This window comes from Atractosteus spatula, chromosome 25 (assembly GCF_055471065.1).
Source record: "Atractosteus spatula isolate fAtrSpa1 chromosome 25, fAtrSpa1.hap1, whole genome shotgun sequence".
In the NCBI taxonomy this organism is placed as follows: domain Eukaryota; kingdom Metazoa; phylum Chordata; class Actinopteri; order Semionotiformes; family Lepisosteidae; genus Atractosteus; species Atractosteus spatula.
Window position 1 is genome coordinate 832,541 of NC_142730.1, and position 24,649 is coordinate 857,189.

General features: G+C 48.2%; 2 protein-coding genes across 4 annotated transcripts; one reads left to right on the top strand and one right to left on the bottom strand.

The window, feature by feature from the left end:
* The first annotated feature begins 2,822 nt into the window (after positions 1 to 2,822).
* LOC148814931 (uncharacterized) lies at positions 2,823 to 10,695 on the top strand. Of its 3 annotated transcripts, none has more exons than XM_088905576.1 (9): positions 2,823 to 2,929; positions 5,463 to 5,521; positions 6,388 to 6,573; positions 7,069 to 7,224; positions 8,222 to 8,263; positions 8,520 to 8,564; positions 8,889 to 8,962; positions 9,304 to 9,338; positions 9,460 to 10,695. In XM_088905576.1, exons 2-8 carry the CDS (start codon positions 5,470 to 5,472, stop codon positions 9,322 to 9,324), a joined length of 576 nt encoding a protein of 191 aa, XP_088761702.1. In that variant the 5' UTR covers positions 2,823 to 2,929; positions 5,463 to 5,469; the 3' UTR covers positions 9,325 to 9,338; positions 9,460 to 10,695. The 3 variants fall into 3 exon arrangements, with proteins under 3 accessions (XP_088761702.1, XP_088761704.1, XP_088761703.1); XM_088905578.1 differs by having other exon boundaries at positions 2,826 to 2,929; positions 6,490 to 6,573; XM_088905577.1 differs by lacking the exon at positions 8,222 to 8,263 and having other exon boundaries at positions 2,826 to 2,929.
* A 1,159-nt stretch (positions 10,696 to 11,854) lies between these two features.
* Positions 11,855 to 19,070, bottom strand: LOC148814932 (uncharacterized). Its single transcript, XM_088905131.1, has 4 exons — positions 19,028 to 19,070; positions 15,149 to 15,538; positions 14,133 to 14,492; positions 11,855 to 11,991 (listed from the first exon to the last, which is right to left on the bottom strand). Exons 1-4 carry the CDS (start codon positions 19,068 to 19,070, stop codon positions 11,855 to 11,857), a joined length of 930 nt encoding a protein of 309 aa, XP_088761257.1.
* Positions 19,071 to 24,649: the final 5,579 nt, after the last annotated feature.

Sequence of the window (24,649 nt, forward strand, 5' to 3'; positions counted from 1 at the left end):
AAATATCCAACTGGTTCTGTTATCCAACTTCATTTGTTTTTATCTGTGAGAAGTAAGGAGGGTACTTTATTCTATTTTATTATTATTATAAAAAAGGCTGACGCTTTTAAGAATAACTGAATTTTTGTTATCTTACAGCAATGACACACATCAGTCTCAGAACAGATTCTGATGACAGAAAAGGGAAATGAAATGGATGGGTTTTGGTTGGATTTGCTGTGTCTAAACTTGAAGGGTTGTAAATGAGTGGTTCAGTTTAGAAAAAGACATATTGTATGTTGTGTAGACATGTACACATGTTGTGTAGCCGTAACCTCTGCTCAGTTAGTGGGTCAGCCCTAAGGCAAAAGAAAATAAATTAATTGTGAGTCCATTCTGGTAGTATAATATGACAAATGTAGTACAGGTGTGTAGCTGCGTCAGCATGCGTAGTCTGCAAAGGAACAAGTACAAGTTTATTCCCTGCTGAGAAGAGAAGAGAGAAAACACAGCGTTTCGGCTGTGAAGTCTTCTTCAGCCTTCTAATCCTGAAGTGTGTTTCTTATTACTTGTTCCTAATATGACTCATGTTTACCATGAGCCACCAGTCTACAGATATAGTCAGCTTAGTATTGCTACTTTGTCTACAACAATCACTGCAGGGTTTATACCACTCTACTGCTTTTTTTATCCACTAGTTTATTGATCTGACATTTTATCCAAAGCAAATTGCATTTGTGCACAATTAAACATTTTCTCAGAGTGATGAGTGAAATGCGTCCCTCAGGGGTACAACAGCTGTTTCCCCACCTCCTGGGATTTGAACCTGCAAACTTCTAGATCCAGACCCCACGACCAAAACTCCTCAAGTTATTGATGGCAGCACCAGTGGATGCCTACACAGGAAAGTCTTTCCTGCAGAAATAGCTGTGGAAAGTTGCAGGATGCAGGATGCAGAACTCACTGTGTTTATCCAGCAAAGAAACCGCAAAATTGAGACAAGACAGAAAAGGTTCTCATCTTTTTTGTGCTTGACAGCTGCCCTGCAGATATTTTTCCTAATGTTAACACACTGTTAAGAGTAATAGTCATGCTTCCAAGTACATCATGCAGTGTTGAGAGACTCTTTTCAGCTGTTAATCGGATCAGGACACATTCGGATCAAATCGTCCGAACAACTTGTCTATAATTCCCTTTGAATGGGAACTTCCCTACTCTCTAGACTGTGAAGAGATTATCGCCATATTTAATTCCAAGTGCTGATGCCTGTGTCTGGTCTAGAAGGCCACACCCTCACCACAGAGGTGGGAACTGATTGTTTTTGTGTGTGTGTCCGCCGTGGCACAGTAGCGTTCGGCAGCCTCGGTAATTGTTGCTTAACCTGTGTGTGTGTGTGTGTGTGTGTGTGTGTGTCTCGTGTGTGTGTGTGTGTGTGTGAGAGAGAGAGAGTGTATATATAAGGTTCCCCTAATTCTGCTGTTTGATTATACCGCTTGAGAATTGGATTGTAAATTGGAGGGGTGCCCTCTAAATCTCAAAAGCATTGACATGACATGAAACCAGACTTTTAAAACTAACACTCCAAAAGCTCGAATACACACCAATGCAGGACAAAGAAAAGTGTATATTTAAAATGTCCCATAAAATGAGATTTTTACAAATGGGTGCTTACCAAAAAATTCATAAGACTGTGCATGTGGTCCCACAAAAAGAATAAAGTTCAGCAAACTGATTTTGTGCAGCCATGAGTGAGACAAAACATTAACAGATCTAATACTAAACTCAGATCTAAAGTGAGATCTTTAGGTGAGAGTTTTATAATACTGAAAGCACCACATGGTGGCGCAGTGGTTAGTTAGCATTGCTGCCTCAAAACACTGGGGCCCTGGGCTCAGTTTCTGGGGTGGTGTCTGTGTGGAGTCTGTATGTTCTCCACATGTTCTTGTGGGTTTCTTACCAGAGTCTAAGACATGCTGGTGGGTCGATTGGCTTGTGGGAAAATTGGCTCTGGTGATGAGTGTGTCTGTGTGTCCTGTGATTGACTGATGTCCTGTCCAGGGTGTGTGTGTCTGTGTGTCCTGTGATTGACTGACGTCCTGTCCAGGGTGTGTGTGAGTGTGTGTCCTGTGATTGACTGACGTCCTGTCCAGGGTGTGTGTGAGTGTGTGTCCTGTGATTGACTGACGTCCTGTCCAGGGTGTGTGTGAGTGTGTGTCCTGTGATTGACTGACGTCCTGTCCAGGGTGTGCCCTGTCTTGTACCTTTTGCTTGCTGGGATAGACTCTTCCTGCTTGCTGCGACCCTGACTTGGTAGAAGCGGTTAGAAAATGGAGGGATGGATGAAACTTTTGACATCGGTGGTGTCTGTGATGGATTTGGGCAGGGAGTTCCAGGGATGTTACTACTCTCAAGAAGGCTTTATCACCTCCTGTGGGGCCTGGTGTTCGTCAGAGTGAGGTCAGATGAGCCAGAATTCAGATGCAATATGGCCTGAAAGTGATCTGCAGACACCTGAAACAATAACCCAGTACCACTCTTAAAAGCTAATAGCAGCAGTACCCTGCTGTATTGACCCCCATCATCCTAAACTGCAGCAAGCTCTAAGGATCATCTTGCAGGTGCTTAAATGTCACATAACTCTTCTTCTTCACACGTTTTTTAATGCAAAAATTAGTCAAGAAAGAGAAAGTCCGTTTAAAAAGAGCTATTAATAGCCCTTATTGTTTAATACTAAGAATAAGAAGAGACGCCCCACCTTTCCAGCTGCTATGACCTATCAGGAGCGTCTTGCTCCTGCCCCAGTAGCTAGACTGCGCGGGACTTGATAAAAGCGCCGCGCGGAGCGCGAGTCTGTGCTCGTGAATGAACTGGAGGGAGCGCGTGAACGCGGAGGCAGTCTCGGACCGCAGTGTAGCGATTCTTGAACACCCCGATCACCGCTTGGCACCAGGTAGGGCTGTGGCTTTCATCAAGCACAGGGCTTTCGTCGTTGTCCAGGTTTTGATGCCTAAAAAAACGCTCGACTTGGAAAACGTCAAGGGGCGCAGTGCCTTTGATTTTTTGACAGCTTTAAGAAAGGTTTCCCTGGCGAACGGGTTGCGTTCTCTCTTTGGGTAAAACTGTCACTTTGCAAACAATAAAACGTGTTTCTCTTACTTTCGGGGGCAAAAAACCACGAGTGTGTTTGCGACATGTTTGTGCCGTTTTACAGATTTTCGATTTAATTTGATTCAGGCTGAGTTACAAAGTGCTGAGCGAAGATGTTGATGAGCAGTGACGAGGCGGGGTTTAGCACACCTGTCCAGGCTGAAGTGCGATCTCAGTGGGACAGATTGAATCACGGTTGTAATTCAGGGAGACAATGGGCCTTTTTAAAGAAAGCTTTAACTTTCTTAAACCATTTCAATAGCTTAAATGTGTGCGATTTGTTTCTTTTCGTCTATAACAGCTGGAGTGTTGGCTGTGTGGAGTTTGTACGTTCTCCACGTGTTCGCGTGGGTTTCCTCCCACAGTCCAGAGATATACTGTGGAATAACTGGCTTCTGGGAAGATTGGGCCCGTTGATGGGTGGGATAAACTCAGACTCCACTGCCCTGAACTGGATAAAGCGGCTGGAAGTTGGACACGGGTCCTCCATACAACTGACATACTGTTAATTGTTTGACAAGAGGGTGTTTACTCGCTCACACGCTTCGAACAATAATAACAGGGGAATTTAAAAAAATTCGCTGAGCTCGTTCAGATTCAAAGCAGGGTGTTTTATTGCGCTATTTAAATAGCTAGACTCGATGATTAACCATGTGGTTAGAAACAGGTGCTGAGTTTGTCTCGGGTGCGCTGCGTGTCCCGAGCTTGTAGCTGTTGAACAAAGATTTTCTGAAACATGTTCCTATTACGCAAAGGGTGGTGGGAGTGTGGAACAAGCTGTCCAACCACGATGTCGAAGCCAACGATACCCTTGTGCCATTGAGGAAACGGCTGAATGAGTATTTAGGGGATTGTAGACTACATATGGGATTATAGAATATAAAATATGGATTATTATACAGGATTATAGAGTATATAAGGGATTCGAGTACTGATCTGTGTATGAGCGTGCAGACTTCGGTGCCTCATATTCCGCATAGTTACAACTGCTGTAACAACATCGGCTAACTTTGTGCGTGTGCGGTGAATGTATCGGTAAATAGACCACTTACAGAGTAAATGTTTTACAACATAATCAATAGGGCTCGTCGGCTTTAAAAAACACGAAAAATATTAACGGTGTTTGCACAGGTGCCTCGTATCACGTGTTCCGTGACCTGAGTTCAATCTTTGCTCAGATCGAACAGAAAAGCGAGATCTAAACGGTCCTAATTGCCTGCGTAACTAAAGCCACCCACTTTACTGGGAATTCGGAAGATAAACAAAAACAATCGTCCCCTTAAGGCACGTACCAGCAAATGCCCTCAGTATTTTTAACATTTAAAGCGCAAGACTGACATCGCAAAACAAGTCAGTGCTTAACAAACAACAACAACGATTTCCGTCAGCTGCAACACACTCGGTTATTTCAAGTGGTAAAATAAATTCAGTCTTTTGTCCATCTGTTACTGAAAATGTTTTTTTTGCATTCCTCATTGAATTCTGTCCTAAAACTAAGAATTACAGAAAATGAGTTTGTATTTACTTGTTTTAATTACAAGCATGATGGAATCTGTGAGCTTACTGTTGCAATTTACAAAGTACTTTAACTATGGTTATTTTATTAGTGAATTAGTGTATATTGTATTTCTGTGTGTTGGAACATCAGACTATTGTCTTTATTTTGACAGTTGCATAGAAGGATTTTTCTTTCTTTTTTAGGTTAACGCCCCAGATCTCAGAGATTACTTTCATTTTCTTGGAATTACAGTACCAGTCCATAAACACTTTAATCCATTTGTTGTGACATGCATTTAACTACTGCCTTGTCATATAATTTATTACAGTTGATGGAATAATTCTTCATGATTACTGCCTTTGTGAAATTCTTAGTAATTTACATAGAGGACCAGGTAATGAGAATATTTTTCTTGGCCTGAACAAAGGGTTCCCCCAGTCAAATCCTGGAGATGTGGACTCCAGGTTTTAATTCCAACTCTTAATGTTCCTTCCATCCATTTTTTAAAAACTCTTTAGATAATTTAGTTATGGAAGGGCCAGATTCTACCCCAGCAAACAATAGACACAAGGCAGGGTACCCCCTGGACAGGACATCAGTCCATCACAGGACACACACAGACACACCCTGGACATGACACCAGTCCATCACAAGACACACACACAGTCACAATGGGTGTAAAGGTGTTGCCAGTGTGAGCCAAGATTTTATGCCCTAATTATCAGTTCTGTATTTGATGGGTATATAATACAAAAATAATAACTGAGAAATTCAGAACTGGAGAGCTGCTCCATACAGTGTCATTATTATCTCATTGTTGTATTGTTTTCACACACAGGAAGAAGATGGAGAGGACACTGATCAGGAAGGGACTTTTCTGTTGCTTATTGGCTACAGGTAAGAGGTCATACTGCACCCATGTTGAGTTTTGTCAGATGTTTGTATCCTTTGTCAGTGTGAAAGTATCCTTTACCAAAATCTGCATAGTGATGCTTCAACCTTATCAGTTCAACTAAGAGGTCAGAAAAAGTGAATATAACTATTTGCAGTGGCCACGATTCCTTTGTATCTAACTTTTTTCTAAGGATACTCCATTTTACTACTATTGCCCGAGTTATGAAGCTTCTTGTAACTCTCAATGCAGGTGTATTTCACTGTATTGATTTGGCCTTATAAACTCATCCAGCAGGATTACACAAAACTGCATAAATCTTGTAGCGTTTCCCATCTGCAGAATACTATAATTTTGCAAATATAGTGAAATGATGCCTCAATAAGGAAAAATAAAGCATTCTTGGATTTAGGGCTTTGGATCCTGATTCATTAAGTAAAACAGCAGCATTGCCTGTGTTTGTCTATAGTTCATTTTCACCTTAGCCCATTGGCAGTGAGTATTTTGTTTCTTATCAGGGATGCTTTTTTGCCAGTGAGAACAACAACAGTGTTCCCTGTAAAGCTTTAAAGGATAACCAAAGAAAAACTCCCAAAAAGATCTCTGTAACATCCCACTGTCAGTGATCTCTGAAATCAGTTTTCCTAGTTCAGCTTCTAGATTTATAAAATATGCCTATCTCACTTAACTAATCTGTTGTGACACAAGCTGAGTTCAGCATTTGTAGATACACTGAAAGTTCTGCATGGAAAAACAATCAGCATTTAATAAGTACTTTGGTAAAAGATTTGAATGAATTCAGACTAAATCTTAGGTGTGAGAAAGGGCAACAGGTGTTTCATTAACTCAGATGGTTTTTGTGTGATTTCAGTTGTCTGTTGCTGCACAGGATCAGGGCTGTGTGTTCCTGAACACGCAGAGCAAGCGATATGTATTTTCCTTGACAACAGCACATTTTTCTGCAACTCCTCAGACCAGTGCGGTGTCCAACCAGGCCAATGTAACCAGCTGCAGACCAGTGAAAAGCTACTGTGTACTGTTTATTTCAAACAAGATGGTAAGTTGTGTTTAAGTATACATCTTTAATTAGGTATACAGACCATACTATAGAAGTATGTGATATGAAATTAAACTTTTAATGGTAAGTTATGTCTGAGCAAAGTGGACTAATTAAGCCTTTAATTTATACACCTTTATATAAAGGGTGACCATGAATCTCTGTAGCTTACTGGGCTTGCATTCTTTCTAGAGAGAGCTGCGTCAGCCTTGCCTCTGATACAGACTGAGCTGTGTAGCTCACAGAATGACCTAACACTGCACGTTTAGGAAGATGTGTGTCCACTGTCTTGACCTCTCCTGGCCTTATATTGGAGTTGTGTCCTTAAGAATGACTGAACCCAAATTCCAGAAGAAAGCTGGTTCATGCTGTATAGTATAGTGCTCTTATGCATCACCTTTTTAGTAATTCTCAAAGACTGCCAGAATGTCCTATCATTAGACAAAAGATGCACGTCAAATGTTTAGAAATTCTGTTTCTTGTTTTCACCTTTAGTGAAACTCAGCAAAAGAATGTGCTGCTCTGAAGAAATGATCAAATACAAATGTTTGCCAGATAAAAGAATCTCCTGTGGATCCGAAAAGAACAAATGCACTGACTTAGACAGTGGCACAAAACTCTGTGATGTCAGCTACCTGAGAAACTCAGAAGGTGAGTTTTGTCCTGTCCACATCTGTCCCTGTTCAGACTCCTGAACCACAAAACAGCAACAATACATAAAATGTATCACCTACAGCAAAACAAAGGTTTCGTAACAACATGGTGAAGGTAGTGTCCTGGATTGGGCATGTGTGGCTGCCAGTGGACCTGGCTCACTTGTCTTTATTGATGATGTGACTGCAGACGGCAGCAGCAGGATGAATTCTGAAGTGTACAGAAGCATCTTATCTGCTCAGATCCAACCAAATGCTTCAAAACTCACTGGACAGCGCTTCACCTTGCAGCAGGACAATGACCCCAAACATACTGCTAAAGCAACTGTGGGGTTTTTCAGGGCCAAAAAGTGGAATGTTCTTGACTGGCCAAGTCAATCACCCAACCTGAATCTCATTGAGCCTGCATTTAACTTACTGAAGACAAGACTGAAAGCAAAAAGCCCCCAAAACAAGCAGGACCTAAAAATGGCTGAATTACAGGCCTTTCAGAGCATCACCAGGAAAGATACCCAACGTCTGGTGACGTCTATGGGTTGCAGACATCAGGCAGTCATCAATTGCAAAGGATTTGCAAACATGGCAAATTTTATTTAAGATTATGTTTTGTGTCTAATTACTTTTGGTCTCCTGAAATGGGGGGACAATGTATAAAAAGGGCTGTGGTTCCTATATGGTTCACCCAATATAGACGTCAATACCCTCGAGTGAAAGCTGACATTCTGCGCTTTAACCTCATAGTCGTTGTTCTATTTCAAATCCAATGTGCTGGAGTACAGAGCCAAAACAGCAAAAATTGTATCACAGTCCAAATACGTATGGACTGCACTGAATGTCCATTTCTAAAATTCCACAAAGACGCTGAAAAAAAAACTGTTGGGGACACTAAACATCGAGCGCAGCAAGGACCCAGGGTCATAAGTGGAAATACTAATCCAACAGATCAAGATAAGTCTTTCTCATGGTGCCTTTAATATGTTCTGATGTTTTCTCAGCACCCATGAGCACCACACACACTGAAGTGCATTCAGACAATGGTAAGTCTTTGAGCTGTGTGGATTATCAATGTCTTTGAGTCCCTGGCTTGTCCTGTCCTGTCCCAGCGATGAGTGGACACTGGGGGGCTGGGCTGTGTCCTGTCCTGTTCAGACTGGGCTGTCTGACTGCTGAGTGACTCAGGACCTGTCACAGGGCCTATGATGAAAGATTTAATACTTTTTAACTGTAATATCTGAGGCAGAGTGAAGAAACAGTGTGCACCTTTATTTTAATTACATTTTATCAATCTTTTAGCTGACAGTTCCACAGAGGACAAAAACCCAGCAGCAGACTCTAACGGTAGGTTTACTCTTTATTATTCCTTCTTGTGAGTCCTGGATCAGTGCAAAGAGGGAGTGGATTCTCTCCAGAACCCAGCTGTAGCCACTTTCAAGCTCTAATGTGTCTGAACACTTACAGTTAACATTTAAGAAAATGTACCTCAGTGAAAACATACAGTAAAAGAAAAAGATAAGAAATAAGCAGTATTTCTGCTGTACTCCTTTGCCAACAGTTCCTTGTATTTAAGACTCATTCGTTCTTGCTGCTGGTATCTGAGATCCTCAATTAAATTGATTCTTTTGAAAATGGGCTATGTCAGTTTTGTGTTTTCCTTTTTTCCAGGCAGGGTGAAGAGTGTGGTTGGAGTGTTTGTGACTCTGGGTCTGTTAGCCATAACAGCTATTGCTGTCACCCTGGTGAGTCTCTGTGCTTTAGTGCTGATCTGCACACAACACACACGGACCTCCCTCTCCCCCTCCTGTCTCCTTGTACCCCTGCCCCCCACATTCTCCTCATCCTCCCAGGACTCCCAGCTCCTCCTGAGGAGCCTCCTGCTGGGAGTGGAAGTGCACTCAGACTGGGGTTCAGCACTGCTGCTCCAGCACTCTGGACTGAACATCAGAGCCTGTGTTTCAGCCCTGAGCCTGTCTGAAGTCTGAAAGGGAGCTGACTGCAGATCTTACACATAGTGACCCCACTGTGTCTCCAGTCAAACCTCCTGCAGCTACTGACTGGATTTCTCTTCTTTCTGTCTCAGATCCGGAAATACAGGCGCTAGGCTGGAATGTGGAAGTAAGTGTTGATCCAACAGTCCTTTTTAATACACCTCCTGTATCGATTCAGAAATAGGAATGTGCCGCGTGGGCTGCTGTAAAGTCAGACTGTGTGATCAGACTCTCTCCTCTGTTTCCAGGGATGACCCAGAAAAAATGCACCAGAGCAGAGAGCCTCTGTTTGCTGGGAACTGAAGGTCTTGCCTTTGTAAGGGACAGTTTCAGCCTGAGTGCAGGAAGCTAAACGTCCTGCAGGGGGAGCTGTTAAGAGTCTTCATCTACACTGTCCTACTGCTCAGTTTCTTACTTTTAATCTGCTCCACCTCTTGCTCTTAGGAGCTACTTCTCTACTGAATAGGTTGGACCTCACTTGATAGCAGTTTGGCTGCTGCTGCTTAGAATTGTAGACTAGCCATTCTGTAAAACAACTGAGAGTAATATGGAAGAGGCTGCTTCTGAAGACCTCAAGAGTCGGGTGTCTCTGTTGGCCTGTTTTCTCTGGGAAAGAGAATGACCGAAATGTCCGTCCTTCTCTGCGAGATCTGATTATTTTGGCGATGAAACGTGTGGATACACTGGCCAGAAGCGTCGGTGCACCTGCACTTCACCTGAATGTGACAAAACGCTGACCACAGCCACAGCGAGACCCAGGTTTGAATCCAGGAGGGCCGGCCTGCCTTAGTAGAATTGAACACAACATGAGCGCCTACAGAACTCTATCCCTCCTATACACCTGCTGTCGCTTTACTGCCCAGAGTGTGTTATTTTTTTTTATTCTCCAGGGAGTTCCTAAATGTATCTGGAACAGCTGGGCTGGTGTTTTATGTACAGTATATACTTCTATTGTATTTTTTACAGTAATGTTTCAGGGAAGGGTTTGGAGCTATCTGTAACAGTCACAATGTGCTTGGAGCCTCGGTTGCCTGGACGCTAATGGCCACTAACGGCAGGACTTGTCCTGTCCAAGGACTGCTTTGCCACCCAAGGAGCCAGTGGACACTGGTCAGTGGACATAGCCAGTGAGACGAGGCCTGGACAGGACTGGGTCCTGAAGGACTGCACTCCTGTGTGTCCCTGGTCAGTGCTGGTCACTTCGGAAACATGTGTCTGTGGCTCTGTGGCAGCTCAGATCTTACACACTACCCAAGACCTGCGCACAGCGGCGGTAGCACTGATGAGTAGGACGGAGTTGTGTCTGCTGGCAGCAGGGAATGAGATTTCTGTTTTACTGGTGTTCATTTCGTTCGGGAATTCTTGGACTCTTGTTTTGTACTTTTGTAAATCCTGTGATGTTGCTGCGCCTCTGCTGTGTCCTGCACTCTGAGAAAGAAGAGCTGCTGTATAAAGTGTCAGCTGGGAAAGGCTGCAAAACAAGACGGACTGAATGGTCTCTCGTTGGTAACCGTTGTCCACTTTCTAACTGCGTGTTCCAGTCCGGGGTCACGGGGGGCTGGAGTCCATCCCAGCAAGCATGGGTGCAAAGCGGGTTACACCCTGGACAGGACATCAGTCCATCACAGGACACACAGACACACTCACACACCCTGGACAGGACACCAGTCCATCACAGGACACACAGACACACTCACACACCCTGGACAGGACACCAGTCCATCACAGGACACACAGACACACTCACACACCCTGGACAGGACACCAGTCCATCACAGGACACACAGACACACTCACACACCCTGGACAGGACACCAGTCCATCACAGGACCCACACAGACACACACACCCTGGACAGGACACCAGTCCATCACAGGACCCACACAGACACACTCAGACACTCCTGTGACCGGGAAAGGAATCCTACTCTATTGGGCCCCTGAGCAAGGCCCTTAACCCCAACTGCTCCAGGGGCCCGGTATAAATGGCTGACCCTGCGCTCTGACCCCCCAGCTTCTCAGCATGTATTTGGGAGGAAACCCACGTGAAACGGGAATAGACTCCATGCGGGTCCCCAGCGCTGCTGACAGCTGCGCCCTGTTCTTCACACGCAGGACTGACCGTCTCGGCCAGCCGGCGGAGGAACGGATTCCTCCTGCTGCCGCTAGAGGGCAGTGCAGCTGGAAAGAGGCCTGTAGGCGCGGATCATCGCCAACACTGATATGAGTAAAAAGGCAGATGTGTGACAAACGAAACAACACGTGAGGCACCTTATTACAAACAAAACTTCATTCAAAAAATTAAGATAAAGGTTGCAAATGATGAGGCCGGGGGAAGCAGGATGGCCAACGAAGTAACCGGATACTGGTGTCCGTGAGCGGCAGGGAAAGGGTTAATGGCGGGCTGAATCAGCGGGGTGCAGTCCGTAGCATGTAGGCGCGTCCAGACGGCACAGGACTGTAGTGCATCAGTGCGGCCGGACATTCACCCGTGCATGCTCGGAGAGCCGCGGGTGCACGCGCTCGGTCGGTCAGCCTGCGCCTCGGCCGGAAGTTCCCATGACGTCGTGGGGGCGGGGGGGCGTGGCTCCTCGCGTCCACGCCCACCCGCCTTCATCTCCGGGCGGGGCGGGGCGGGGCGGCCTTAGATCACTTCCCAGCGGCGCCGGCTGCCCAGCCTCCTCCGCAGCAGGGCGGCGCACATGGCGGCGGCCGCGCACAGCACCAGCCCGTTCACGGCGAAGAGCGAGTACACGCGCCACAGCACGGGGGGGCCGCAACCTGGCGCGAGCGAGAGAAGGGGGAGAAGGTCAGTGCGCCTGCGCGGCGAGGCCGGCCCTGTGTCAAAAACACCCGAGGAGAAGACACTACGCGAGGGCGTTGATGCCACGTCAGCATGTTACAGGAGAACAGCTGTTCTTTGCAGCGACGTCGTGTTCATGCGGATGTTTCGGCTGTGGATTCAGTGGGATTGTGTCGCTAATACTCGCACAGCCGCACTGCAGCGCTATTTCTGTACGAAGTTATGTGTCCAGCTGGAAGGTTGATCACAAATGGCATGTTGCCACCTGCTGGGCATTACCGCCCCTTGCATCGCTAAAGCCCAGCCCGCGGCGCCGATACCGTCTTTAACGCGCTCCTGTGTGCGTGCTCTGGCACAGGGGTCCCCACCCTGGCGCTGGAGGCATGCGGGCCTGAAGTGTTCTGTACACAAATGTATTGTTCAACTTTATGAAATGCAGCTGACAAAAGGCAGACCTCCGTGTGAGTCGGAGCTGAGCGCAGTCTAACAGTTCGGATGAGTCGTGTCGTGAAGTCAGTTCGGGGCTTGACCCGTGGGCCCACAGAACCAGAACCTGTGTCTCGAGGGGTGGTGGCGAGTCCAGCAGTCGGTTCCTGAGACCCGATTGGAACAGCGCTGCTGTTTCGCATTTAATAATTTTACCCCGTTTTTCAAAAAATGGATTTTCCCTGAAATCCCCCCAAAATCAAGTTGCGTGCCAGCGAGCCGCCAGCAGAGGGCGCCAGACCCAGGCTTGTCGCTCGTGGCTGTGCTGTTCACATGGACTCGGACTTCAAGAACCGGAAATGTTGAGTTTTGGTTGCAGCACCGAACGTCCATGGCTGAACTGGGACATGGTGCTTTTTTTTCTTCACAGATTGTAGGTGAAAAAGTTAGCGTTGCTCTGTTTTGTGCGATTATAAACATAGTCATTAAAATGAAGTAGTTCAGGTGGGTCATTAATAGTCATTAAAATAAGTTATAAGAGTCTTTAAAATGTGGTGGAGCTGTGGAATTTGCTATATTAGTATTTAGGTAAGAAGTGACTAATATTCAGTTCCTGTTGGTTGGGTTTTGTAGGTTTTTTATGTTCAGTAATTACTGACACAGTGAGAGTTTGCCATTGGCACTGCAGTTTTCGGAGTGTATAATCCACATGTCTGCACACACGCTTTGCAGACGTCTTTTAAACATTCTGCTCTTTTCTGTTACTCTTTTTTTAGGAGAAGCAATTTTTGCTGAGTCTTCTGCAGCCATGTTGTAGTAACCTAGCAGAAGCTGTGTTAGGGGAGTACCTCAGGGGTCTGGACTAGGGGCGCTGCTGTTTTGAATTCCTATCGCTGATCTACATGAGTGTGGGACACGCGTCTCACACACTCACACCAGGGCCGAGTTTAACCTACCAGTGTACCCAGTTAGGAGGATCAGCAGGTGCTGTGGAAGCAGCAGAGGAACTTGAATAAGATCTTGATAAACCTGCAGACTGGAGATGTTCCCTCTGGAGCAGAACTCCCATCCCTGTGGCCCAGTATGGTAACTGGGGCTGTTTACCTCGGCTCTCTGAGACTCCTCGCCTGAGCTCTGTTAACGCCTGGGCCGGCTGTCCCTATAGCAGTGGCGGCTCAGAGCACATGATGAACATGTGTTGTGACTGCTGACTCCTGTGCTTCAGGCCTCTGCCCGGTGGTGAGCAGGTGAACCTGAAACCCGGGGTCCTGCAGTTCCTGCGTTCTTCAACCCAGCGTCTCGTCAGCTCCGTCCCGCGAGGAGAAATGGCCCGATTCCTTCAGCGTGAATCAGGCCGAGGGCGTGGCTCTCTGTGGTTTGGCCCGAGTGCTGGATCGCAGACACGGAGCTGGAACGCCCCTGCACCTCCCTGTCTGAGCTGCCTGGGCCGTCCGCTGGTGCCGGCTCACCCCCTGCTGGCCTGGCCCTCCCCTGCTGGTGCACGCATGCCCCCTGCTGGCCTGGCCCTCCCCTGCTGGTGCACGCACGCCCCCTGCTGGCCTGGCCAGCCCCTGGCCCCCCGGCTCACGCCACATCGGAATCGGAAGACAGGCGGCGCTTCGGAATGGCGGATCCCGAGATTCGGGTTCTGGGGGGGGGCGAGCTCCGTGGCCGCGGGTTCGAGAGCACCTGCCTTGCTGCCAGCTGCCGCAGGGCGTGACGTTGAGGAGGCTGCCGGGCCCGGTCACGGTCCAGCGCCGCCCTTCGATCCTGCAGCTCACGCTGCACAGGAAGCCGCCGCTGTCGTTGGCCTGGAGGCGGGTGAGGAGCAGCCAGCTGTAGGCGCCGGTCCCGCCCCACGCCACGGACCCCCCCGCCCCCGTCCCGTTCACTGCCAGCGCCGTGTCCAGGTCGGGGCCGTACCAGGAGGCGCGACACTCCTCCAGCCGGCGGCGGCGGGACGAGATCTGGCAGTGCAGCATGACCGAGCCGCCCGCGCAGTGGGGCAGCGGCGACGCCCACTGCTCCACCCTCAGCTCTCCCGGGAAGGGCTCTGATGGGAAGGACAGGGACAGCGGTCAGTGTTCCCGGAGCGGAGGAGCGTTGCCCGCCTGCACGGGGATAGGGGAGCTCTGAGGACAGCCAGGCTGCTGTGATGGTGTAGGTGGACCAGCAGGGGGTGCTCTCCCCTCTGGACCAGAGTTTCCAGGCAACACCTAGGCATGAGAGGGGCTGTATGAGGTGTCGTCATTCAGATGAGATTTTAACCCCAGGCTCTGACTGGCTGTATAAGATCGCAGGGCGTGTCAGAGCGGTGCCCTGGCTAAACTCCAGTCTGGGCTGTGCAGTCTGGCCTCAGAGCTCCCCCTTAACCCCCCTTTCCTCTCCTCCCCCCAGGCAGTGGGAGTCCCACACCCGGCTGGCTCTGCACAAGGGCCAAGCGCTATCGTACACAGCGGCCGCAGCAGCGAGACACTTTCAACAGCCAAACAGGCGCCATGCAGCTGGAAAGGGAGCAAAAGAAGCAGAAGGTCAGTGTCCCAGCGGCGCAGGGGGGACGTGTTCAGGAGCAGCCTGAACACGCGGGGAGCTGGGGTGGAGGAGTGCGGCAGGTCGGCAGCCTGTGATCAAACCCTCTGGAGCGTGGCTCTCGCCGGAGGTCGTCACAGCCCCTCCTCCCCATGATCTGGGGGCACAAGGGGCACCCACCTCCCTGCTCGCTGTGGCATTCCTGAGTGGGTGCTCCGGTCACTGCCAGCGCGCTGCCCGGTCCTGTCCGCGATTCGAATTTGCCGTCGATCCTGCACTTGAGGGAGCAGTAGAAGGTGTTGGTGTCCCGCTCCTGCAGCCCGGCGAGGGTCAGGAAGGAGTAGGTGGCCATGTCCTCCTGCACGCTGATCCGGCCTCGGAACTGCTCCGCGCCGGTCACGTCCTGGAGCGCCGCCGCTCCCGCCGGCCCCGGGACGTACCAGTAGGGCGCGCAGTCCTCCAGCTTCTCGCTGTCGGACTGGATGGTGCAGTGGAAGGTCACCGAGCCCCCGGCGCGGTGGCAGGTCCTGCCGGGAGACTGGTTGATCCAGACCTTGCCGAGAGCAGGAGCTGTCCAGGAAGAGGGAGGAGGCGGTAAGAGCACTGTCCAACCACATTTGGGAAAACTAAATGAGGAAACCTGGAGCAAACGGGAATCCCGCTAGGCTTTGGCCTTTTCCTGCATTCAAGGAGATTGGAGTTCCCTTCCAGTCATTTCCCCGGAGGAGCATCCCCCCCTCTCTCCAGGCTCGCCCTGCTGCGCTGGGATGGGCTTCAGTGGTCATGTGACCAGGTGGGCAGTCGCTCCACGTCCCGGTCTGGGAGCTGCGGACTTCAGTGGTCAGCAAAACAGGCAAACGTCTGGACTCCAGTCTGTCTCCGATAGCCGTGGACGCGCCAGAGAAGGGGAGTGATGGGAGAGGGAGATAAGGCCGCTTGCCTTCACTTCATTGAACTTTGAAGAACTGGGAAGGGATTCGGACCCTTTGGGTCGAGTCGGCAGAGCCGACACGGGGCCGTTCGGGTCGAGCAGTAACGGCGGTTTCGTTGTGAAAGAAGCTGTTCTGTCTCTGGCGCCCCGATCAGACAGGTGCGGTCTGGGCAGATTTATTGCTGTTTCTCCAGCGAGATCGTTCTCAGGTCCGGTCTTGTTACACCAGGAGGCCCCCTGTCTGAGCTCCTTCCCTCAGAAAGATGTACCTGATCCAGAACAGAGCGGTTCCCCAAGGGCACCTACCCTGAGCTATATATGCTTTTTCATACTCTTCTTTGAATCTCTGCCTTTTTGTATCTCCCTTCAGAAGCACCACAAAAAAATTCTTAACAACCCGCAGGGCTGGTTTGGCAATAATGTTGACTTTGAATAAAATTCCAGACTCTAATTATTGGTTTTCACTCATTGTGGTTATTTATACTGTACATTTGTCCTGCTGCCTGGACAAATGTCCTTTGCACAGGAAGGTTCTAATCTGTAGCTGCTGTACTAATTAATCAATCTGATTAATTGGATCTGTACTGCGTGTAAACTCCAGATTAAAATCTTGTAGCAGCCGCCAGTTCCTGGACACTCAGAGAAAAAGTGTCAGATTCAGAGATATTTTATCTCCACACACCCAGTCAGCTAATGTGCCATAAATATCGTGCTGGTGTGGGTGTTGTGAAATAATCTGATAACTTATTCAGTGTGCCAGTTATAAACGGAAGTCGTCTTTATTGTGACTAGTTTGCATTTTTTAAATCAAATTCTTATAAAAACATGTGGGCCCTCCTTCTATATTTGGTAGGAAACTCCTTTTTCGCAATAAAACACAAGCAATCTAATCGAAACAGATCGGTATTCTGAAATGTCAGGTGTTCATTGTAAAGCTTTAAACGCCAAAGACCGGAGTGTTCAGCACCAAATAAAAAGCCATCGGTGTTTGTTTTTATCTGCTCTTTCAGCATGTGAGCGAGACTCCAGAACTTCACATTCGCTTGTCTGCTTGAGTACTGGTGCACAAAGAGCTCTGGAGAGGTCTGTGCTGAAATCACTGTAATAAGGGGTCACAGGGCTCAGGCTTTGTAAGATTCATTCACTCCTTTAAAAACGTTTTCAGCAGTGTGGGCTTTGTGGGGCCGGCAGCCGTCTGAAGGAGCTGCACACAACAGTCACAAGGCGTGGCGATTCGATCACGTTGGCCCGGCAGAAAACAGGACTTTCAGGACAGCAACAGGCCATCCTGCCCCCTGTCCCCCCCCCGCACCTGTCCTTCGGTCTGTCCCAGCACCCGTGACGACAATCCTGTCGCAGCCTCAAAACTCACTTTTTTTTAACCGTTAAATAACTCGTTAGATAAAAGTTCTCTGAAGAACAGCTACGAACAAGGCAGTGGTTAGTAGTTAATAGATCCCAGGATGTCACCCAGACTTTTTTTGGGAGAAGCCAGGATATCGGGTTTAAACTCTTAAACCCTTAACGTTTGTCAGTGCATTGGCCAGGAATCGAACCCAGGTCAAATGCTGAGAGGGCAGCAGGGCTAACCGCTGTGCCAGCAGCACTTGGTATTTTTGCACAGCTGGCTTTCAGCAGTGCCCTTGGCACCCACTCCTTTGAAAGGATTGTTAAGGGGACGACCTCATAAGACTAAAGAGATTCGTTCCCTTCCACCTGAATCATAACCCTTTTTCTGAAATCCAATCAGAAATCCGTCTTGCCGTAGTTTGTTTGGAATTTCATTGTAGCTTCTAAGTCTCTAACGACATGTTAATTTCTGCCAGGACATGTACGGGAGAGCAGCGCTAAAGAAACTGTCTCAGAACGCCGCGTTTCTGAACGCAAATGAATGCACTGTACCTGACCTGAAAGACCACAGTCTGAGACTGGATTAAGCAACTGTGCTACTGGTGCCCTTTCTTTCCAAAGCGCACCCAGTCACAGGACTGTGATTCAGCAGGCAGCTGCCATGAGCCGGTTTTCCTCTGGCAGCTGTTCCTGCTGGCAGTGGGATCTCAGCCTATCCTTGGCATAGGAGCCAAGGGAACTCGGGGTGCACAAGCGCCAGCAAGAAGCCGAATTCGGAACCATCCTTCTCCCACCTGCAGTGATCCGAGAGTAAACACATTTCAGGGTGAAACATCAGCGCGTTAGCAAGTACGTGGGTTGTTTTCACATTACATGTGCCCTTTAACCACGCACAGCTCTTCGGTTACTTAGAATTTGTGCCAGTTTGCTTACGAGTAAAAGACAAGCTTTCTTTTTATCCTTGTCTCGACTTGTAGGCATTGGTTTCTGCCTCGGATTCTTACAAGAGCCCTCTGAACTGACAGCTTTCAGTTCTCCTGCATCCTGACTTCATCCTGCAGATTCCCCTTCGCCCACTTCTGCAATTCTTGAGGAATAATTCCTCTATTCTCCTCTTTCCCAAGCTTGAGAACTGAGTCTGCTTTACACAAAGGGTTGTGGGAGCATGGAGCAAGCCATCTACCCATATTGTTGGAGCTGATACCCTGGCTTCTTTCAAGGACGAGCTCGATGAGATCCAGGGATCTGTTAGTAACTACCAAACGAGCTGGACTTGTTTGTAACCGCTCTTATGTGCTCAGTATGAATTGGTCTGGAAAGTCTTGTATAAACTCACAGTTTTGCCATAAAGCCCTAACTGTGATGACCAAATGCTAATAATCAGTATTTTGGGACGAATGAATGAATTAATAGATGCGTTCATGATCTGTTTTTCCCCTGCTTCGCTATAAATCAGGTCTCTTCTTTCTTTATCATTGATGTGCTTCGTTACTCTTTAGGATGTGAACCCGCAACCCTCCAGCCAGAACCCTACCCATGGTCCCACACTGCTGCTCCCTCTCCTCGGCCTGTGTGTTCTCCACAGCTGTCTGGAACTGTTTCCTTATTCTGGTCTCTGTCACTCATCCTTGGACAGAGTTATACGTTATATATAAAGAAATGTAAGATACACATGAATCATCGCTTGATGGCTCCTCCCCCCCCCCACCAAACTGCCAGACACCAACAGCTTCCTCGTGTGACCTCAGCTCCCCCTTGGAGCCTCGCAGCTCTCCTACCTGGAAATAAAAGTAGCAGGTTCAGCAGGACAGCACGGGACATTTTAGTTGCTCCTTGATTACTGTTCTGTAATCCAGGGTTCTCTCAGGACTGGCTCTATTTAACGAGGAGCTGAGCCCCGACCTTCATCAGCACTAATGTTTCCTGTCGTGGTTTTTCAAAACCCCAGATCCGATTTCCTCTTGAGTGTCGAGGCAGGCCCGTGCAGTTGAAAGAAAGCTGTGCTTTTGTTTTTTCATTTTGCAAAGAGACTCTGAACAGTGGAGGAGATAAGAGAACAGATAGCTGATGAGATTGATCTGAGCGAGATGCCAGGAAATGTACAGCACAGCGAGAGCTGTCATGCCTGCACTGAGACCTGTGGCTCTGCTTGTGTCCTCACCCTCACGAAAGCAGGAGATTACAGACCCCCTGAGACCACCAGGGCCACTGAGCTCACGCTGGGAGTCCTTTTAAAACAGGCTGCTTGAAACCTACTGTTGGGTTATGCCAGAATAAGAGCTCAAATGATTTTCGATTAGAAGTCATTTGGTCTTGGGACACAGTGGCCAGACTTGCTGCTTTTCAGCACTGGGGCCCCAGGTTCGATCCTGGACTGGGGGGTCTATCTGTGTGGAGTCTGTGTGTTCATGTAGGTGTCCTCCAGGTGCTCCAGTTTCCTCCCACAGTCCAAAGACATGCTGGTGGGTTAATTGGCTTCTGGGAAAACTGGCCCTGGTGTGAGTGAGTGTGTCTCTGTGCTCTGTGATGGACTGGCGTCCTGTCCAGGGTGTACCCTGCCTGTTGCTTGCTGGAATAGGCTCCAGTATCCCTCATGACCCTGTATTGGATAAAGCAGATAGAATATGGAGGAATGGAGTCATTAAGTCATAGAATGTAACACTGGAGGTATAACTGGGCTAAAATGTTTCAGTCCTGTTCTGAAGTCCTTCGGGGACCATTAATCAGAGAGACTCCAGGAAAATTCCTTTCTTTTTCATTACTCTCATAGTGGAATTTTCTGACACACACTAACCATGAACCGCCTCGCTTGACTCATCCTGCGATTGTTGCGGTGTTGCGAATGAGGAAAAATTAACTGCAACTGTAGAAGTGTCCTTAAGAATGATTTCCAAGAAGGAAAAGCAGTTACTGCACCCTCGAGGCTCACCAGAGAATGGGACACTAGCCCATCACAGGGAGCCCCATACTCCCCTGGGGCCCCTCAGTCCTGCCAGGCGGACCCGGACCTGCAACCTCCCCCCTGTGGAATTCTTTGAGGAGGAGGGTTACAAATTGCCAAAAGGGGTTTTCCAAGGTTCTGTTTTGTATCCAGCAGGGGGCAGTGTTGGAGACCGCAGGGGGGCAAGAGCCATGTGCTCTGCTGGGGGGGCAAATATACAGGCAGCAATGGGAAATCCAGAGGAGGCAGGCAGATCCGAGAGTAACATCACGTAGAACCCTTCCTAAGTGGGAAGTGAAACTGTTTACATACTGTAGGAAAAGAATAAGAGCATTGTTGGCAGACTGGGGCTATTTTTGTTGGTTTTGGAATAAACTCAGTTTCATTAAGGTCTCATTGTTTTAGTCATGGGTTGAAGGTCACTGTGAGTCTGGGCTCATGAGGACAGTAACTGGCTCAGCTCAGTCCCTGAGACCCCAGTCCTTCAGGGGCCCCGGGGGTCTTCAGTCAGGGGTTAAAGGTCACGGTGAGTCTGGGCTCATGAGGACAGTAACTGGCTCAGCTCAGTCCCTGAGACCCCAGTCCTTCAGGGGCTCTGGGGATCTTCAGTCAGGGGTTAAAGGTCACTGTGAATCTGGAAAACAATTTGAAACAATAACTGGGTTCAACTAATTAAGAGCTGTTTTGGAAATAAAATAACAACGGCCCTGTTTCTCTGTGGGCAACATGGCCGATATCACTGAAACCAAACTTCAACAGGACTACAGACCAAAGTATCAGATTTTGAGATTTTGTAAAAAACAACAGCAACAAAACTCCTGCCATCACCGAATGTGATCTCAGCAGGGGGTAAAACAGAGAATCTGCTTACGATCTCTCTTAAACTTCAGTGTAATCAGGTGACCTCACTGAAGCTACGAAGAGGAAAAAATGAACAGTCTTCACAGATGAGTGCAAGGATAGCAGCTGGTGAGGTGTCTGCAGATGAGGGAGATAAGGGTGGCAAGCAGCCTGCTTGCTGGAAGAAGATGTAGAACAGAGTCTTTGTGTGTGTTTACCCTGCTGACCTGGCACTGTGGGTGAAACTCCCCTTCTGAGCTGTGCGCTGTGAGTTCCTCTTGTCTCACTCTGCTTTCTAGGTTCAGGAGTGTTTTAAGATCAATTAGTTTTATGATCAGAGAAGACAAAACCTCTTGCCCTGAATCCCTGGATAGTGAATAGTTGTGTGTGTGTGTGTGTGTGTTTGAGATCCTGCTCCCAGGCAGAAACACTACAGGTTTTGGCTGCGATTGAAGTACAGAAAGGAAAATGACTCCCTTTGCTTTGTAAATGTGCCATTTTAATATCCCGCAGAGAGTTTATTTTACTTCCTGAAGAGATGTGTATTGTTCCGTCTTTCAGATGAGACGTTAAACCAAGGTCCTGACTCTCGGTGGTCATTAAAGATCCCCAGGTATTTCTCGATAAGAGTGGGGAGTTATCCCGGTGTCCAGGCCAAATTTCCCCCCTCGGCCTTTACCGTGGCCTCCACACTGTCCCCATGTGTGACTGGCTTGCACTGGTCCTGCGATGGACTGGTGTCCCGTCCAGGGTGTACCCTGCCTTGAGTTCGTTGCTTGCCGGGTAGGCTCCGGCTTCCCACAACACCGTGTGGTATAAAGCGGTTTGGTAAATGACATGACGTGTATTGTTGTTCTTTTAGTTTGTAATTTCCTTTGTCTTGAGTGCTGTGATCTTGAATGATCCTTTCTGTTTGCGCAAGTGCTTTTGTTTTTATTTGAGGTTTGATTCACCTTTCACTGGCCAAGAGACTTTGAGGCTGTCTGAAGTGACACATGAGCCAGGTCTGCTGTTCCATTGGAAACATGGCTATTCCAGCACTACAGAATTATGTTTCCTTTGTTCATTTTTATTTATGATTTTAAATTTGCTCTGTCTTGACTCCCTCTCTTCCTGATTTATTGCGCAGGCAGAGGTCTGTAAACACACAACCAGTTCTGCCTCTTTCTGTGTGTGTTGGGGGGGGAGGGGGGGTATCAGCTTTCTGACAAGGCTTTGCACGCAATTCAAGAGGGATACATTAATTATTACTTACTCAAAGGAAACCATAAGCTGTTTTGTAGTATTTTTTTAAATGTTAGAATGCGTGCAAATCCTGAATCATGCATACTTGAGGTCCTGTTCACACAAGACTCCTTATATGTTAGTAATGTAATTTATTTCAGACTTCATTTTTTAATTTATTATTATCCTTTGCTCCCTTATCAAAAAGTTTGGATTATCTCTTTCGTCAAGTTGAGAGCGTTGGGTAGCATGACACTGACTCTGCTCTGGCTCTCTTACCCCGCAGGGGGTGGCAGGTTCGAATCCGCCCCACAGTGGCAGACACTGCTTGCTGTGTCCCTGACCCAGGGGCTCTGCGCTCCAGTCAGCGTATCGACAGGCGCAATGGTACAAACAGGTACGGGCCGTTGCCTCCCCTCCAGGAGCATTCCTGAATTTTACGTTTCTCTTAACGCTCAAAAAAAAAAATGTTGTCCATGAGTACAGTGCCCAGGGAATCAGGTGAATTAGTCAGCCAACCCTCTCCCACACTGCTTTCCGAGCCAATGCAGAAACCTTCTGCGTCACGGAATGTGACTGCCCCGGAGCTACAGCACGGAGCTGGATCACAGGAGAGTTTCTCACATTCCTGTGGGAGTTTTCCTAACCAGAGGTATCAGGGCAAATACCACAAGCCTCAAGCTGTCCAGAACACTTTGATTTCCAGTGGTGATTTGTCACTTTCGATAGGGTGCGATGGAGGGCTGGAGGTGGGAGGAGGTGTGGACCCGCTGTAATAAACACAGCTTGACACCTGCATCCTCGAACCCAGCTCTTACAGGATGTCCCTGAACCCTAACAGAGCTATTGCACAACTCACTCCACCTGGAAAGTACCAGTGCAGATTGCGTTACTGTAATGGAAACTGAGGAGCAAAACTTTTATGGATCCATTTTTCAGTTTATTCTAATTCAGGGTCGTGTGGGAGTCAGAGCCTTTCCCAGCAAGCAACGAGCACCAGGCAGGGAGGAGCAAAACCTGCCTGTCATATTTCAACATATACATATAAAAGTGTTAGAATAATTCTATTTTTTTCTGGAACAAAGAAGTAATGAATTTATTATATATATGTATCTGTTATGACAGGAACAGATGCTACTTATCCGTGAACAAGGACTAACTGGGTCTCCATCCACTGGAGGAGAGACAGCTCTCACTGACAGCACTGCAGGACCACAGCAGAGTCTCCATCCACTGGAGGAGAGACAGCTCTCACTGACAGCACTGCAGGACCACAGCAGAGTCTCCATCCACTGGAGGAGAGACACAGCTCTCACTGACAGCATTGCAGGACCACAGCAGAGTCTCCATCCACTGGAGGAGAGACGCAGCTCTCACTGACAGCACTGCAGGACCACAGGTAACCCTGTGGCATGTCTGTGGCAATCTGGAGATACTGTACGCTAGCTGACTTTGTCTAGCCCACCTGACCCTAATCAAGCCAGCTGGGAGAATTCAAGTTACGGGTTATTGCCACAGCCTGGGATGAAACAGGGCTCAAGAGCCTAATCTGCTCGCTGGCTGAACCATTCAAGTGTCTGTCCTTCCCAGAGAGTTGCTGTAAATTACCAGTACAACAACAAAATACTAGATTTGTCCGGTGCCTGAGTTCTTTCCGCTTGGTGCTTGTTTAGAAAGACAGTGGTAAGACTCTCATGGAGCTGTAAACACACAAACAGGGCCTTCATCAGTGACTCAGAGAGTGAAAGTGTGGACTGGGGCCAGGGAGCATTCCTGACTCCCACAGCTCGTCCTGTTCAAACTTGCCAGTCTCTGTAAGTGCTGTGCATCCTCAAATGACACCACAAATTGTCAAAACAAAACAAAAAGCATAAAGACGGAGAATAGAGACCTTGCATGGTTGAGCACTCCAGCATCTTAAATAGCTTAAAAGAACCACAGAAATGGCAACAGCAGAGCTGAGGTTAAGGTAGGTTACAGATGAGAGGCAGCCTGCATTTATATTTAGATCAAAGTTTATGGCCAGGATAACACTGCGTGACACACATCGGCTCGTTTTCAGGGGGTTGTGCTAGACATCTAGCCCACTTGGCAGCTAGAGGCTAATTGCTCTGAGGATCTCATCCAGCTGTGCCTAGAGAGGAGCCAGGGTATCGGCTCCCACAACATGGCAGGTCTGCCTGTTAGTGTGTCGATCTTTGCTCCTGGAGGAAGAGGATCTCTAAGTGACACCGTTAAGCTAACGAGCTGCTGAAGCAGCCAATTGTCTGTGTTCCTTACAAGCTGTCCCATAAGCCCTGCAGGTCTCCCCTGGTGCATCCACTTCCCTTGGCCCGATGTTGTCCAATGAGACGTCTCACAGCTCTGGCATCCACTGAACAGATTTGCATTGAGC

Bases quoted from the DNA above. Each gene is read 5' to 3' on its own strand.
- LOC148814931 (XM_088905576.1), top strand. From the start codon at position 5,470: ATGGAGAGGACACTGATCAGGAAGGGACTTTTCTGTTGCTTATTGGCT. The intron at 5,522-6,387 runs GTAAGAGGTCAT...GTGTGATTTCAG, and splicing joins CTGTTGCTTATTGGCTACAG to TTGTCTGTTGCTGCACAGGA. The intron at 8,565-8,888 runs GTAGGTTTACTC...CCTTTTTTCCAG, and splicing joins CCCAGCAGCAGACTCTAACG to GCAGGGTGAAGAGTGTGGTT.
- LOC148814932 (XM_088905131.1), bottom strand. From the start codon at position 19,070: ATGTCCCGTGCTGTCCTGCTGAACCTGCTACTTTTATTTCCAG. The intron at 15,539-19,027 runs GTAGGAGAGCTG...CTTCCTGGACAG, and splicing joins CCTGCTACTTTTATTTCCAG to CTCCTGCTCTCGGCAAGGTC. The intron at 11,992-14,132 runs GCAGGTGCTCTC...CGCTCGCGCCAG, and splicing joins CTGCGGCAGCTGGCAGCAAG to GTTGCGGCCCCCCCGTGCTG.